The 15020-nt window shown below is 54.1% G+C and overlaps 1 protein-coding gene across 9 annotated transcripts; it reads left to right on the forward strand.

The window, feature by feature from the left end:
- Positions 1-3233: 3233 nt before the first annotated feature.
- SH2B1 (SH2B adaptor protein 1) lies at positions 3234-11392 on the forward strand. Of its 9 annotated transcripts, none has more exons than XM_024560475.3 (10): positions 3234-3362; positions 5343-6370; positions 6634-6735; positions 6983-7074; positions 7186-7361; positions 8973-9176; positions 9353-9564; positions 9703-9874; positions 10332-10431; positions 10609-11392. In XM_024560475.3, exons 2-10 carry the CDS (start codon positions 5432-5434, stop codon positions 10643-10645), a joined length of 2034 nt encoding a protein of 677 aa, XP_024416243.2. In that variant the 5' UTR covers positions 3234-3362; positions 5343-5431; the 3' UTR covers positions 10646-11392. The 9 variants fall into 9 exon arrangements, with proteins under 9 accessions (XP_024416243.2, XP_053783162.1, XP_024416241.2 ...); XM_053927187.1 differs by having other exon boundaries at positions 8973-9185; positions 9703-9930; positions 10609-10748; XM_024560473.3 differs by having other exon boundaries at positions 9703-9930; positions 10609-10748.
- The last annotated feature ends 3628 nt before the right edge of the window (positions 11393-15020 follow it).

Genomic DNA, 15020 nt, shown 5'->3' on the forward strand with positions numbered 1-15020 from the left:
CCTGGAGGCCAAGCTGACTCAAAATCCCAACCCTCTTATCACAAGATCAGTTTTTCTGGGGGCCAGCCCCCCATCCTGATGATTATCTAGGGGCTGGCCATGAGTCACCTCAGTAAAAAGTCAGGTGTGGTCTAAGGGGCCCATGAATAACACATGTCTATCACTCTGGTAATGCCAACATTTTAAATTCTCTGTGCCAGGAACATGGGACAAATATCAGACAAATTATTTATTATACGACAGATGGTCATTGGGTGACCCAAGCTGAACTGATGAGATTCAACCTTATTGCATTTGTTGGAGCTACTGGGAAAGCTATGATCTTTTTCTGCTGGGGTGGTTAATATGATGGAATGTAAGCTTGTAGCTGCAGGTGGCCATCTTGCTACCTATGAGGGTACAACCTGCCTGAGAATAAAAATAGTGCAGAAGAAAGCAGAGCTAAGGGAAGGAGACCAAGTTCAAATGGTCGTTTGAGCAGGCTCCAGCCATGCCTGAAGTCATTGTACCTTTGATTTTTCAATTCTGTGAACCAAGAAACTCCCCCTCTTTTTGAGAAACCAACCTTAAATTGGGGTTTCTATTACTTGTAGCTGAAAACATCCTGAGTACTCCATGTGGTGTTACTGAGGAAGAAGTGTTTCTTACTTTCTTATTAAGGGCTTGGCCTAACCCGGTCCCTGGATCCCATCCTTCCCTCCTTCCCCAAAACTTGTTCCTTCAGTTACCATCCTCTCTACTGGCTGATTTCTCCTTAGATTTCTGACATAAGTTGGTCTCCCTCAGGATATAAACAAGCAAATCTTTCTCCTCTCTCAAACTACAACCCACCATATCTCTTCCCTTCCCTTCTTGGCCAAACTGTGTAGGACAGCTCTCCACATCCCCGCTCCCACTTAGTTACCTTTCATTCGTTACTCGGTCTTCTATCATGTGACTTCTGCTTCCTTCACTTCCCTACAATTACTCTCACCAAGGTCACTCAGCAATGGTAGTCATCAGTGTGTTGTGTAGGAGACGACAGCAGTACCATGGATCCCTATCTGTCATTTGGTTTTGCACACCCCTCCCCCACCCCACACACATACACCCCTGATCTTTGGTGTGTGGTTTCTACCAGAACTTTCAGGATTTGTTTCTGTTTTTAGGAAAGCCCTTGGGCTACTGGAGGCTTTGCCTGGGAATTGACATCTCCCGGGGGTAACCCTTGGTCAGCTGCTGAGGAATATGTAAGGCCCAGTTCCCTTGTTGCCTGACAAAGCTGAAGCATAACTTTCACCCAGAGCTCCGCTGTGGGATCAAGCTGCCTGAGATTACAAGTTTGCCTGGCTTCTTCTCCTTTCCCCTCCTGTTGCTCCCACTCCCTTACTGGTTTCTTCTGGTAACACTTTTTAAATAAATCATTTGCACACAAATCCTCACTCAGTTTCTGTTTCTGGGAAACCTGACCCAAGACATCATCTCAAAACTTTTTACTCCTCTTTCTGCCTGCCTGTTAAGTGTTGCTTGTTCCCCAGAATTAGGCCCCGGATCTCTTCTCTTTATATATGTTACCCAGACAATCTAATTCATATCCACGGTTTCAGCCACTACTTGTGTCTGATCACCACCCAACTGCTTTGTGCAGCTCAGACCGCAGATCACCTTTACTGCAAAGCTCCACCTAGTTGGCCACAGATACTTCCAGTGCTGTCCAATACAGCAGTCACTAGCCCTGTATTAAGGGCTTAATAAGCACATGTGGCTAGTGGCTACCACAGTGGACAGTGCTGCTATAGAACATTTTGTTGGGCAGCTTAGACACATTTCCAAACTTAACCTCATCACCAGCCCCTTGCCTTCCTTGTATTCCTCATCTGTGTCTCTGTCCTGGACCACAGTGGATCCAACTACAGTGAAAGGGTGTGTGAGGGTATCAGGGAGGAGGAAGATGACCAGAGAACTAACATCTTTTTCATTGATATCTTTCTCTGAAGTGGGACGATGTACGGCCACAGATGGTGATAGAGAAAAAGGGCATCTGTGAGCTGATGTTGGTTTGGTTAGAGCAGTAGGGCTGGAGGACTAAAGCTGGATAGTCCAGAACTGGCCCTTCCACAATGAATTTTTCCAACTCCATCCAGCAGTCTCAGCCTTGAACATTTCCATGTAAGTTAAGGCATTTACCCATCGCCATATTCTTGGGTCACTTGCCTCTCTGTTCCAGGATGAGCACTTAATCCAAATCAATCAATTAAAGTCAATTTTGGAATATTGCAAATCAAAGAAAAGAGGCATGCTCCTACTACAGTTGCTAAGCTATTAGGACTTAAGTTTGGAGCTACGGAAAGCCATTTCGCCGCCAAGAGAGGAAAGCCTGATGAGAATGAAGCCAAATGCATGGGGAAAGCAGAGCCTAGAGAAGGTGAACCACAGGTTCCAGATGACTTTTGGCCCTTTTATTCAGCTAGTCCTGAAGAAGCTTAATTTACTCTGGAATTTTCAATTGCTTGAGTAAATAGATTCCCTTATTGCTTAGGGCAATTGGAGTTTGGTCAGTGAGAGACTTGGATTGATAGAGGATCTCTTCGTGCTCTTGATTTAAACTACCCTCTATACCTTAATGATTCTCAATTCCTCTATCTGGTCTTGATGGCTCTTCTGGGTCACAGACTGTACGCCCACCTGCCTCCAGACGTCCACGAGCATGTCCCAAACTAACCTCATCATTTTTGGCTCCCTCAGCCACACCCCTACTCCCGCCTTTATTTCCCGTCAGAGATGGAGTCTCCTCCAACCTCCTGTCAGTTTCCTCAGAGGAGCCAAGGTCGCAAGTTCAGGCTCCGCCTCCTCGCAGGGCCTCACCAAGGTCACCCACTTGTTTCCTCGCCCAGCTCCTTGGAGGCGGTAAGCCTTCAGCAGCCAGGCCAGGCGCTCTAGGCTGTAATTGGGCCCTTCAAAAAGCTTTCTCATCTCGCTGGTTTCCACTACTAGGAGGCCACTCTAGCCTTCAAGAGGCCCTCGAGACCCTACGGCCTAAAGTGGCTTTTCTATGGTTGACTTCTCTTCTTTGTCCCGAATTTCCTCTGGGAAGACGCTCTGATGGGACCCAACTTCCCCCCTACGGGGGCTGCTTCTGTCACCGATCCCTCCAATAGTGACATCCTGTTAGGTCTTCAGGGTTACCCGGAGGGGGAGGATGGCGGAAGTGAGTGTGAAGGTGCCCTTCCCTCTCGCCACTCTTCTCTATGATCGCTTCCTTCGGTGACGAGAAAGGGGTCCCGGAGCTTGCGCAGACCGGGGCTGGGAGATTGTGGCGGAGGGGGGGCAGGGAGCGGGAGCTGCCGCCGCCGTCGGAGCTAACCGCGGGGACCGAGATGCAGGTGGGACCGGAACCGGAACCCCCCCTCTTCAAGTCCTTCTTCCCTCTCCGCGATCTGGCCCCGGCGCCTCCGAGGAGCCCTGGGTGGGAGCGGGCGTGGGGGGCCAAAGGCAGGAGGGGCACTCGGCCCGAGAGAGTGCAGCAGATAGGGCTGGTCCCCAGAAGACTGCAGCCCCGGGGTGGGTAGAGGGTGTCCAGGGAGTAGGGTCGGGTCAGAGTGGACTGCAACGGGCCCGGTGGGTACGAGCCAGGAGCGGAGCTTGAACCCTCCACCACCCGCCGTTCGGAAACACCAGAACTGAGCCAAGAGGCAGGTGCTCCGGGAAAATGTGTCTGAGTCCTGCTTGACAGAAAAGAAACTTCAGTCACCAGCTCTGTAGCCGCAGGGTCAGCGGGCCTGAAGGGGGCTGGGTCTGCCTGTGGTATAGAGGGTTGGGTGGGCCCTTGTGAGCTGAGGTGGCCTCTGTCTAGAGATTGGTTTCTCTTCTGTGTCCGCACCTCTTGGCTCAGTTTCCCTGTGCTCCATGACTCGTGCATCAACTGGCTGCTTCCCGGCGGTTTGGAATTGCCCCTGTGGTCGGAGCCATCTGAGTGTGTAGGGCCTAGGCCAAGGAGGAAGGGGAGGGGTTGCTGACTGTGGTTCTGAACAGGAGTCCGAGATTTTAGGGAGACTTTCCTGAGCTACCGTCACCCCAGTCCTGCTGCCAGTCATCTTCCGGTATAATATGGGGGAGAAACACTAACAAAAGAGCCATGGGTTGTAACTTCCATGCCCAGTTCTGCCATTTGCTATGTGTAAGACCTTGGGAAATCTCTTCCTTCTCTAACTTCTGTTCTAGAACATTGGAACCCATAAAGATAGTAAAAATGGCAGTCATTATCATGTGCTTACTTTGTGTCAATCACTGACACGTTCCATTTAATTCTCCCAACAATTCTAGGGGGTAGAGATCATTAGCTCTTTTATATAGATACAAAAACTGAAGCTCAGAGAGGACATATACTTTGTTAAGACCACACAGCTAGTAGGTGTGAGAGCCTGGACTTCTGATTCCATAACCCCCAGCCTTAACCAGCAAGCTAGCCAGCCTTCAGGGCACACTCCCGAGTGAGAGAAGACGGATGTGAAAAGTCCTAGGGCCCCAGCCCCCTGTTATGTTTTATTTACTTTGTGGCCAGCAAAGACTTGCCCTGACCCAACCCATAGTCTTTCTTCACCTGGTGCCGCTGCCTCTGAGCCCCAGACTGAAGGAGCACCAAAGAAGTGGGCTGGGACAATTCCAAGCCCTCCTCATACAGTGCTTGGGTGTAGGGCCCTGGGGTGGGCTGTCAAGACAATTGCTGTTTGAATCCATCATCCATCCATCCTCCTCAGTGTGCAACCTCCCTCCTCAGAGCTGGACCTCATGATACATGAGGCAGGGTCTCTAAGCTCTGCAGACCTAGCTCCTCTGAGAGCTGGGGCAGTGAGGGGCTATGACTGAGGCTGGTCCAGCGAGTCCCTGGGGACAAGGACTATGCAGTGGGAAAAACAGTAGACTTGGAGGTCTGAAACTTTTCTGAGCTTCGGTTTCCTCATCTGTTATAGAGGTTATTAAAGCCTCTCACAGGGAAAGGTAAGAACAGCATGTGGGAAGCATGTGATAAATATTGAAGGATCAGTTTTAGAGAAGGGAGGTGACATGAAGAAGGTTCTTTTTTAGAGGAAGGTGCTCCACAGCCGTTTATCACTCCTGGAACCAAAGCTTGGGAAAGTGGGTTGGGAAGGCAGCAGGATAGGTGCAGGCTAGACACTGGGGAGCCAGTTGACTGGGGTTTGTGGGGTTCAAGGGTCTGGGAGAGGGAAGGGAGACTGTTGGTGTTCTTCCCCATTGCTTTCTGAGGAGCCTAGACCAGAGTAGGGAGTCTGGCTCGGGTGGGGCTCCTCCCCCAGTCCCACCTCAGCAGTGACTCGGTGTATGTGCCTCTCTTCCTTCTGCAGCTGCTGCCGCTCACCCCGTGTCTTCTGGCCGCTTCCCTCTTTGCTGCCCCTCCCCACAGGTTCCCCCTCTCCACTTCCTGGGGACCATCATGAATGGTGCCCCTACCCTGGAGGATGGGGCCTTCCCCTCTCCTCCCCCATTGCCTCCACCCCCGCCCCCTAGTTGGCGGGAGTTCTGCGAGTCCCATGCCCGGGCTGCTGCCCTGGATTTTGCCCGCCGTTTTCGCCTCTACCTGGCTTCCCACCCCCAATATGCAGGGCCCGGGGCTGAGGCTGCCTTCTCCCGCCGTTTTGCTGAGCTCTTCCTGCAGCATTTTGAAGCCGAGGTAGCCCGGGCCTCTGGCTCCCTCTCACCACCCATCGTGGCTCCTCTGAGTCCTGGCGTGGAGATCCCAGCACATGACGTGTCCCTTGAGAGCTGTAGGGTGGGTGGGCCCCTGGCTGTGCTGGGCCCTTCTCGATCATCTGAGGACCTGGCCGGCCCCCTCCCTTCCTCGGTCTCTTCCTCTTCTACGACCTCCTCCAAGCCGAAGCTAAAGAAACGCTTCTCCCTCCGCTCAGTGGGTCGCTCTGTCCGCGGTTCAGTCCGTGGTATCCTACAGTGGCGGGGAACTGTCGACCCTCCCTCCCCAGCCGGGCCCCTAGAGACCTCATCGGGCCCCCCAGTGTTAGGTGGAAACAGCAATTCCAACTCCTCTGGTGGGGCCGGGACCATTGGCAGGGGACTGGTTAGTGATGGAACATCCCCAGGGGACAGATGGACTCACCGTTTTGAGAGGTTAAGACTCAGTCGGGGAGGAGGGACCTTGAAGGATGGAGCAGGGATGGTACAGAGGGAAGAGCTGCTGAGTTTCATGGGGGCTGAAGAGGCAGCCCCTGACCCAGCTGGAGTGGGCCGGGGAGGAGGGGCAGCTGGGCCTACCTCAGGGGGAGGAGGGCAACCTCAGTGGCAGAAGTGTCGCTTACTGCTTCGAAGTGAAGGAGAAGGAGGAGGAGGAAGTCGTCTGGAGTTCTTTGTGCCACCCAAGGTGAGACCCAGAGGAGGGTGGTGACTGGGAATGAGTGAGTGAGCTGCCAGAGTGGTAATAGCCCATATACGTAGCTTTGCTTACTTTGGTTTTTAAAGCTGACTCCTGACTCTGAGTTAGTAGCTGTGGGCAAGACTGAAAAAGTAGTAGTACTCGTTTTGTCTAACTCCCTTAGGGTATAGAAGGAAAGATGAATCTCTGGAGGGAAGGGAAAAATGGTCTTGGCCCACCAAAAATCTGGATCTTGTTCTCTTCCAACGCAGGCATCTCGGCCTCGACTCAGCATTCCCTGCTCTACCATCACAGATGTGCGGACAGCCACAGCCCTGGAGATGCCCGACCGGGAGAACACTTTTGTGGTTAAGGTGGGGGCCCTGCCACTCTCCTGCCCTCTTGGAGCACTTGTGTTGGGGAAACGGACTTAGCACATATAAGCAAGGGACATTGATGGAAGGAGGTGCATGTGTGTAGCTTCCTTGAGAGTATGCCCCTGAGGCTACAGCTTTTCTGGGAGGAGGAGAGAGAGGGAGGATGTTCCTGTTCTCAGTAGAGATGGCTTAAGGCCTCAGGAACTGGAAATGGCCTGTGGGCCTCCTGTTGTCCCCATCATAGGTGGAAGGCTCCTCAGAGTATATCCTGGAGACTGCTGACGCTCTGCACGTGAAGGCCTGGGTGTCTGACATCCAGGAATGCCTGAGCCCAGGGTGAGGACCCTGACTTCTGTCACTGAGGGGACCAGGGGCTAGGGCGGGGAGCGGCCTTGTGCCGCTCACCTCGTGATTCTCCTCCCAGCACCATTTTCCCTGTCTCTGCAGACCCTGCCCTGCTACCAGTCCCCACCCCATGAGCCTCCCTCTGGCCCCTGGGACCTCATTTCTTACAAGGGAGAACACAGACAGCCTGGAGCTTCCCTGCCTAAATCACTCAGAGAGCCTGCCCAGCCAGGATCTACTGCTGGGACCCAGCGAGAGCAACGACCACCTGTCGCAGGGTAAGGGTGGAGCCTTGAGAGCCACGAACCTCAGAACCTGCCATGTAAGACCCCTTCTGCCAGGCCCCATGCCCTCTCTCCAGACCCTACCGTGTAACCCCATTCCTGCTCCTCAGCGACCCACCCCCACCCACCAATTGTTTGTCTTTTGTCCCTGAACATGCCAAGCCAGTTTGCCACTGAGAACCGTCAGCATCACCGCCCCACACAAGCCCCAGCAAAACTCCTAGCCTGCTTTCTGTGGCCGGCCCTGTCACCTTTTCCACAGCTTTCTGCAGACCGCCGCTCTGGCTGGTCTGGCTGAGCACTTTGTACACATCTCTGTCTTGCTCGTACTCCGTGTCTCTGTGCATGTGTTGACGGTACCAGATTGTCCTTTGACTCTGTATTGTCGGCCCTACTAAACGCACGCATGCCCTCATTCACGCACGTAAACACGCAGACACTTGTGAGTCTACCTGACCCCAGCTCACCTTTCTAGACTCCAGTACACCCTTTCCTCGTGACCCTTCACTCTGAGTTTCAGTTTCACAGTGCCTGGCACACGGGCTGTGTTCTGTGAGTAAAACAAATTATAGAATCTTAAAGATAGAACGGACCTTGAAGCCATCAGTTCCAATCACCTGTGTTCTCAGGCAGCCAACACCAGGGAGGAGAAATGGTGTTTCTAATGTCACCTGAGAGTCACTGGCAAAGACAGGCGATGCCAGCTTGATGCCTGCATCACTGGCCTCCACACTGCATATATACCTGTCTTCTGAGCAGTGACTATGTACGGCATTCCTGTAGGCTCAGGCCTGCCACTTGGCAGGCATTTGGGAATGCCCTAGTACCTACCTGGCTCTATGCTGGGCTCAGGGGCAGGGCGGGGGAGTGCAAACATGCCTGAGATGAGCTCCTTGCCCTCCAAAGGCTCACAGTCTAGCTGGATAAATATCACTTTCTAAAAAGCAGGACTCCAAAATGCAGAGCTTGTGCTGAGTGTCCTCTGAGCAACTCAAGAAGGAAGTACCTTTGGAGCTCAGAGGTGGACGAGAATCAGGGAAGGTGGAATAATAGCGAATATGACAAAGAGAAGGTGAGAGAAAAGAACACAGCTTGGAGGAGACACACGGTGAGAGCCGAGATCTGAGATGCAGAGAGCCCAAGAGATTAGAAAAAATTGGATGAGACAATTGGGTTAAAGTGGAGGATACATGAATGCAAGTTAATGTGAAGGTCAAGTTGGTTAGGTTGGGGAATTACTAGAAGGAAGATCTTTGTTGCCTCTGAGAGTTGGAGGCTTTGTCCTATTGGCCAAAAAGAACCCATTTTTAGTGCAAAACTATTTGAGGTATTCTCTCCATTTCCACAACAGTAGCTGTTGACTCAAAAAAGATGGAGGATCTTTTGGATTCTGGGACCTCCTTTCAGTAAGTGTAGTCCTTGAGCTGTGGATGAAAGAAGTTAGGAGCCATTGACAAAAGACATCAGGGGTCCCTGCCTAGAGTAGGATCCAGCATTTCAGCCAGCTGACCCTGCCAGTACACACGGGGGTGGCCCAGGCCCACCAGGCCTGCCAAAGAGTAGCTTCTCCAGTTCTCAACTTTGCCCTCCTCTGTTCTTTCCCAGGGGCATATGGGGGCCTCTCCGACCGCCCCTCAGCATCCATCTCCCCCAGTTCCGCCTCCATTGCTGCCTCCCATTTTGACTCAATGGAACTGCTTCCCCCAGAGTTGCCACCCCGCATCCCCATTGAAGAGGGACTCCCAGCAGGGACAGTGCATCCCCTCTCGGCCCCCTACCCACCCCTGGATACTCCGGAAACAGCCACAGGTACCAGAGGTGTGAGTGTGTGTCTATGTCCAGGTCCAGTTGCCTGTCTACCTGAAACTCTTGCCTTGGGGTCCTGAGGGATCTGACCCAGGGGGAGGGAAAGCAAGGCTTTCTTCTCCCAGGATGGGGGAAGCTTCCTTGACACCCAGGTTTCCCTCCCTCTCTCCTTCCTGAAGGGTCATTCCTGTTCCAGGGGGAGTCAGAGGGAGGTGAGGGGGACCAGCCCCTCTCAGGGTATCCTTGGTTCCACGGGATGCTCTCTCGACTCAAGGCTGCCCAGTTAGTATTGGCCGGAGGTACCGACTCTCATGGTGTTTTCCTGGTACGTCAGAGTGAGACGAGGCGGGGTGAATATGTCCTCACTTTCAACTTCCAGGGCAAGGCCAAGGTGAGTGCCTGAGGAAAAGGCTCTGCTCTGTGCAGAGAGCTTGCGGGTGGAGTGGGGGGAACATTGTTAGCCAGGGGAGAACATTGTTAGCCGGCAGGGGCTTGGGCTCCGGCTTCACCTTGCTCATCCTGCCCTCAGCACCTGCGTTTGTCGCTGAACGAGGAGGGCCAGTGCCGGGTCCAGCACCTGTGGTTCCAGTCCATTTTTGATATGCTCAAGCACTTCCGGGTGCACCCCATCCCTCTGGAGTCTGGAGGCCCCAGTGATGTTGTCCTTGGCAGCTATGTCGTGTCCTCCCAGCGACAGCAGGGTGAGCAGAGCAGGTCTGCAGGGGAGGAGGTGCCCGTGCACCCAAGAAGTGAGGAGGTGTGTGTGCCAGAAAGGTGGGGTGGGGGACTGTGAGGAGCAGAGGCTTTGTTAGGGAGAGCAGGAAAAGAAGGGGCCGGTGTGTTGGGGTTTCCGAGGGAAAGAAGCACGCTGAGAGGAAGGCAGAGGGCGCCTGGCTAGAGCCGGGGAGGCAGCTGAGTGGGTTGGCGCATCCCCATTCCATCAGACCCTCTGTTCCATCATCTGTCTGTCTCCCAGATACATCCTCCCCAGCCTTGTCTTTGCCCTTCCTCACAACCTTGCCTTGGGCCTGCCCTTCTTAGGAATGCTCGGTTTGATACCCCTCCCTCTTCCCTTGATGTTCGATGTCCCTGTCTGATCTATCCCTTTTCCCCACCCCAACGTCCCATCTGTCCCCACGTTGCCCCTCCCCCCCCCAGGCCGAGAGCAGGCCGGGAGCCATGCAGGGGTGTGCGAGGGAGATCGATGCTACCCCGATGCCTCCTCCACCCTCATGCCCTTCGGAGCGAGTGACTGTGTGTAAGTGTGGTCCTCCTCTCACCGCCGCCCATGATCCATCTTCCATGGATGGGGGGTTGCTCAGGAGACTGGATGTGGGGGAGATAGCACATGCTCCTGGGGGGTGAGTGAAGGGGAGGCTGCTGCAAGAGCTTGCCTCCCTCCACAATCAGTCTGTCTCTTACCATTCCTATCCAGAACCGAACACCTCCCACGACTCACCCCCGCCCCCTGAACCCCCTTCATGGACAGATCCCCCACATCCTGGGGCAGAAGAGGCGTCGGGGGCGCCAGAAGTGGCGGCAGCAACAGCCACAGCAGCCAAAGAGAGGCAAGAGAAAGAGAAAGTGGGCAGTGGAGGGATCCAGGAAGAGCTGGTCCCCATGGTTGAGCTGGTCCCCGTGGTTGAATTGGAAGAGGCCATAGCACCAGGCATAGAGGTCCAGGGAGGCTCTGGATCTGGTGGGGTCTCTGGGGCAACATCGATGGTGCAGCTACAGCAGTTACCACTAGGGGGCGATGGAGAAGAAGGGGGCCATCCCAGAGCCATTAATAACCAGTACTCCTTTGTGTGAGACACCCTACCCCCACCCTTTCTCCAGTTTCTTGCTCCCCAGCCCCCAGTTCCTGAGACTGGGGCTGAACAGGGACATAGAGGAGCGGTAGGAATCCCCTCCCCGTATGCTTCCTTTCCCTTGATGGCCAAGGGTATATATGTTGGTACAAGAAGAGGTTCGAGAGCCCTGTCAACTCCCCAGTTCATACACTACAGGTGCCCCACCCCTGGGGCGGGGGTTTGGGCTCCATTACCTCCCCAAGGGGCTCTTATGGTCAGCCCCACCCCTGGGGGCCATTTCCCCATTAACTAACCCCCAGCCCAAGGAAGGGTGAGGGGGAAGGGCTGTCAGTTAATATTAAGGTGGTTGTTGTTGTTGTTTTAAACAAAATGGAGAAGCATAAATAAATAAAAGGGTTTATCTCAGTTCGTTGTGGTGGCTGTGGCCAGTGTTTGCAGTGGGGACTGGGACAGGTGGGTCAGGAATGTAGCCCACTTATGTTGTGCGCTCCGGAGCTGAGAGGCAGAGGGCTGGGTCAGGTCAAGTCCCTGTTGCTCCCTTGTCCTGTGCTTTGCTCCTCTGTGGGCTGCCCTGTTTGTTGAGCGGTAAATGCAGAGCCAAACAGTGCTTCTCAAGGTCTCCAGCCAAGTTCTCTTAATGGACAACGAACAAGCACTACTGATGATCTCCAAGGACCTCCTGCTCCGAATTCCTCAGTGAAGGCTTCCTACCCTGGCCAGAAAACAGGCAGAGAGAGATCGTGGGGGTGGGACTGGGGGCATGGAGGCTGTATTGGGGGAGGTTTAATGTGGCGGCCATGGAATCTGGCTGCAGAGGGGTCCAAGGACAGGCTGATTGTCCCCCTTTCCATAGCCAAGCTGGGAAGCTGGAGAATAGATGGCAAAGAGCACTGGCTTCTACTCCTGAGTTTGCCTCTTACTTGCTATGTGACCTGGGCAAGGTGTAGCCACTCCAGGCCTTAGCATCCTCATCCGTAAAATAGGAAGTTGCCTCTAAGTTGGAGCTGCTGACATGATTTGCTTGTCCTGGATAATGTTTCCATTGGAATTCCACATAAAAGTTCAGATTATTGGCTTCTTTTGAAAATCAGACGATCCAGCCTCATGCAGTCCACCGTCCACATCTGCTCCATCCCCGCCAGATCGCTTCACTCACATGACATGCCTGGCCCTGTGGATATTTGAGTTGGCAACATCTCCCCTTCCTCCTTGTGCCCATACCCCCACACCCATTTAACCCAGGCTCTGCTCTCTGAACTGCAGCTGTGCCCTCCGCCAGTGGAGGGCGCCCCTGGGCTTCCCGGCTCTGCGCGAGGTGGGTGCCAACAAGAAGGCGTATTCTGAAGACTTACTTATTTTGTCTTGCCCTCTCCCCTTCCCAACTCCATTCAGCTTTGTCTCTTACCATCCTGCCTCTCCCCTTCCCTCCCAGGCAGCATGCTGGAGTTCTCCTGCCTCTCAGCCTCTGTCTCCACCTCTAGGCCCTACCCATGCTTATGACCTTGCTATTCTGGGCCTTGTGTCCTGTTGGGAGATGGACAGGAGACAGCTGGGCTCACAGGCCACCCAGGCTTGGGGCTAGCTGGGGGAAGCCTGCTGGCTCTCCCAGTTTTGTTTAATCCCTGGGACTCCCCCAAAACCTTGGCTTCAGGAGACTGGGGATAGAATTGGCCTTGGAAAGGTGGGATGGTTTGGGGATCCGGGTGCTATATATTCTAAAAGGGAGATGGTGAGAAAAGACTATGGTGTCCCGGCATAGGCAGGGCCTGATCCTCTCCTAATCTAGCAGCAACTGGTGCTACAAGGCTCCCCTCCCTCTAAACCCTGCCAGCTTTCTGGGACTCACCTTCTGAAGATGGTTGGGGAGGGGTATATGGACCCCTCCTATACCCCAAGATGTGTATGTCTTGACTGGAGGAACCTAAGAGACTATTTTCCCTCTTAGCCTTTATGGATGGTTCAATTCAAGTTTGGAATTGGTCAGGGATTGGCCAGGCTCTATCTCCATGTCCTTCAGAGTTAGAGCTCTCCCATTCTAAGCGTCAGCCCTCAGATAGGAAGGGAAGAACACCTGCCAACTCTGGGCTCAGAGACCCCCCGTGGGAGGGATCCCAGAGCGGGAGCGCCTCCTTGCTGAGCCTTCTTCCATCCCAGTTCACCCTGATTGTGATGGTGTTTGCAGCTCTTGGCTGGTGCTTTCCCTCTCTGGCTCCATTTTCCCCCTCTGGGAAGTTGAGGGAGGTAGAAACGACTATCCTTAAAGGGCCCTTTTGGCAGCAGTGTCCTGTAAAGCCTGCCTCCTTTCCTCAGCCTCATGCTCTCAACTCCCTTGAAGCTGTGATCTGTCCAGTCTTCTCCCCCTTCTCCATGTTTGGGCATTCCTGCTTCTTTAAGACAGTGCTCCTGTCACTCCTCCAGGTGGTGGCGGGGAGAAGCCAGCCAGTGCAAAAAGCTTGGCAGATGCTGAGTCTGACTCTGGCCTAAGAAGGTGGGTGGGTGCTGGGCCAGGTGGAGCTGCCTGTCGGTGGACACTCATACCCCATTGTCTGAGCCCCCCTTCCCCCAGGTCACAGAAGGATTCTGCTTTAGGGCAGGGGTTTGTTAGAACCATGAAGAGCGGGAGGGAAGGAGTACCATGTCCTTAACTCACCCGGGAGGCTGCCCTCCCCTAAATCTAGGAGGAGGAAGGGATGAGTGTGGGGGACTGAATTCTTAAGTGCCATCTACTCCTGCTGGCTTACCCACTCTCCAAAAGTGGGGCTTCCCTTTCCTTTGCCTCGCTGTCTCCTATCCCATTGTCTGCTTAGGAACTTGAGCACCAGAGTGGGAAGTAGCCTCAAGAACCCATTTAGTGGGCTATAATCCTCACTATTCATTTCAGGAAATTGAGGCCTGAACCGAGGAAGGACTTGAGGTCAGGGTCGTGGGGCTGCATCCCCTCACTGACCTTTCACCATTACTCTCATTAAACCTTTCTCCTCTCTCTGCCCTCCTTTACTCCCCCACTCACACCCCATGCTACCCTCCCGCTGCTCCAGCAGCTGCCCTGGTAATAACCAAAAGATGCCCCCATCCCAGAGTAGGGGTGGGGTGGGGGGCTCAGAGCAGCTGCCTCTCTGAGGAAGCTGACACCAAGGCCAGCCGCTCAGCAACAACTTGTGGCTTTGCACCCAGCCCGGGGCCCCCACCCACCTGGCTGCCACATGCCAGCTCCCTGCTGTCCCTTTTCCCCACTGCTCCTCAGACTTCCTTCTGACCCTGGCAGCTCTGCTTCTGCTCCCCCAGCTCTGTTCTGTCCTTATTTCCCCTAGACTTGTCCCCATCAGTCTGCCCCCTGTCCATGCCTTTTGTCTGGAGCCTCTGCTGTATGCAGCTTCCCCGGGCCCCTTTCCTTGATGTCCCTTCCCTCGTGCCTCTTCCGATGGGGTGTGCCTAGGCCCAAGCCCAGAGCTCTGATCCTCCCTCCCTTTGAGGACAGATACTTCAGGGCCAGGTGCGGTGCAGGCCACAAGCTGTCTGGGGTCTGCCAGGTAAACCCCTTGGGTTAAAGAAAACAGTGTAGAATGAGGTAACCCTTATTCCATGACTTGGGGTGACCCCCCCCATCCTAAAACACTTATCCCTCCCCCTCTGCCATCAGCACATTCTGTATGTAGCCTCTTGGGTTACCTTACTGCCTGGGTATCCCATTTTCTTTGGGGCGGGGATTCACTTTTAGGGATGGGGGGGCCCTGAAGGCTATGTTCCCAGAGGCTGAATTAGAGCAATGGGGGTGGGGGGAGTTTAGGGGAGAGACAGGCAGTCCTGGCTTTGCTGACCAGGGCCTGGACACTAAATCCCTTGTTGATGGCTGCAGCAGCCCCTCCCTAGGGTAGGGTTACCACCATCTTCTGCTCTGTCCCCTTGACCCTCTCCCCTCCCTACTTCCCCTTGTTCCTCTGGGGCCGCTTCCTCTAGCCCCCAGAGGATGTCCTCCCCCTCTTCAGTCCCCTTAAGGTTGGAGTATCTCTGCTGTACTTTAAACGAACTAGGT

This window comes from Desmodus rotundus, chromosome 1, assembly GCF_022682495.2.
Source record: "Desmodus rotundus isolate HL8 chromosome 1, HLdesRot8A.1, whole genome shotgun sequence".
Taxonomy (NCBI): Eukaryota; Metazoa; Chordata; class Mammalia; order Chiroptera; family Phyllostomidae; genus Desmodus; species Desmodus rotundus.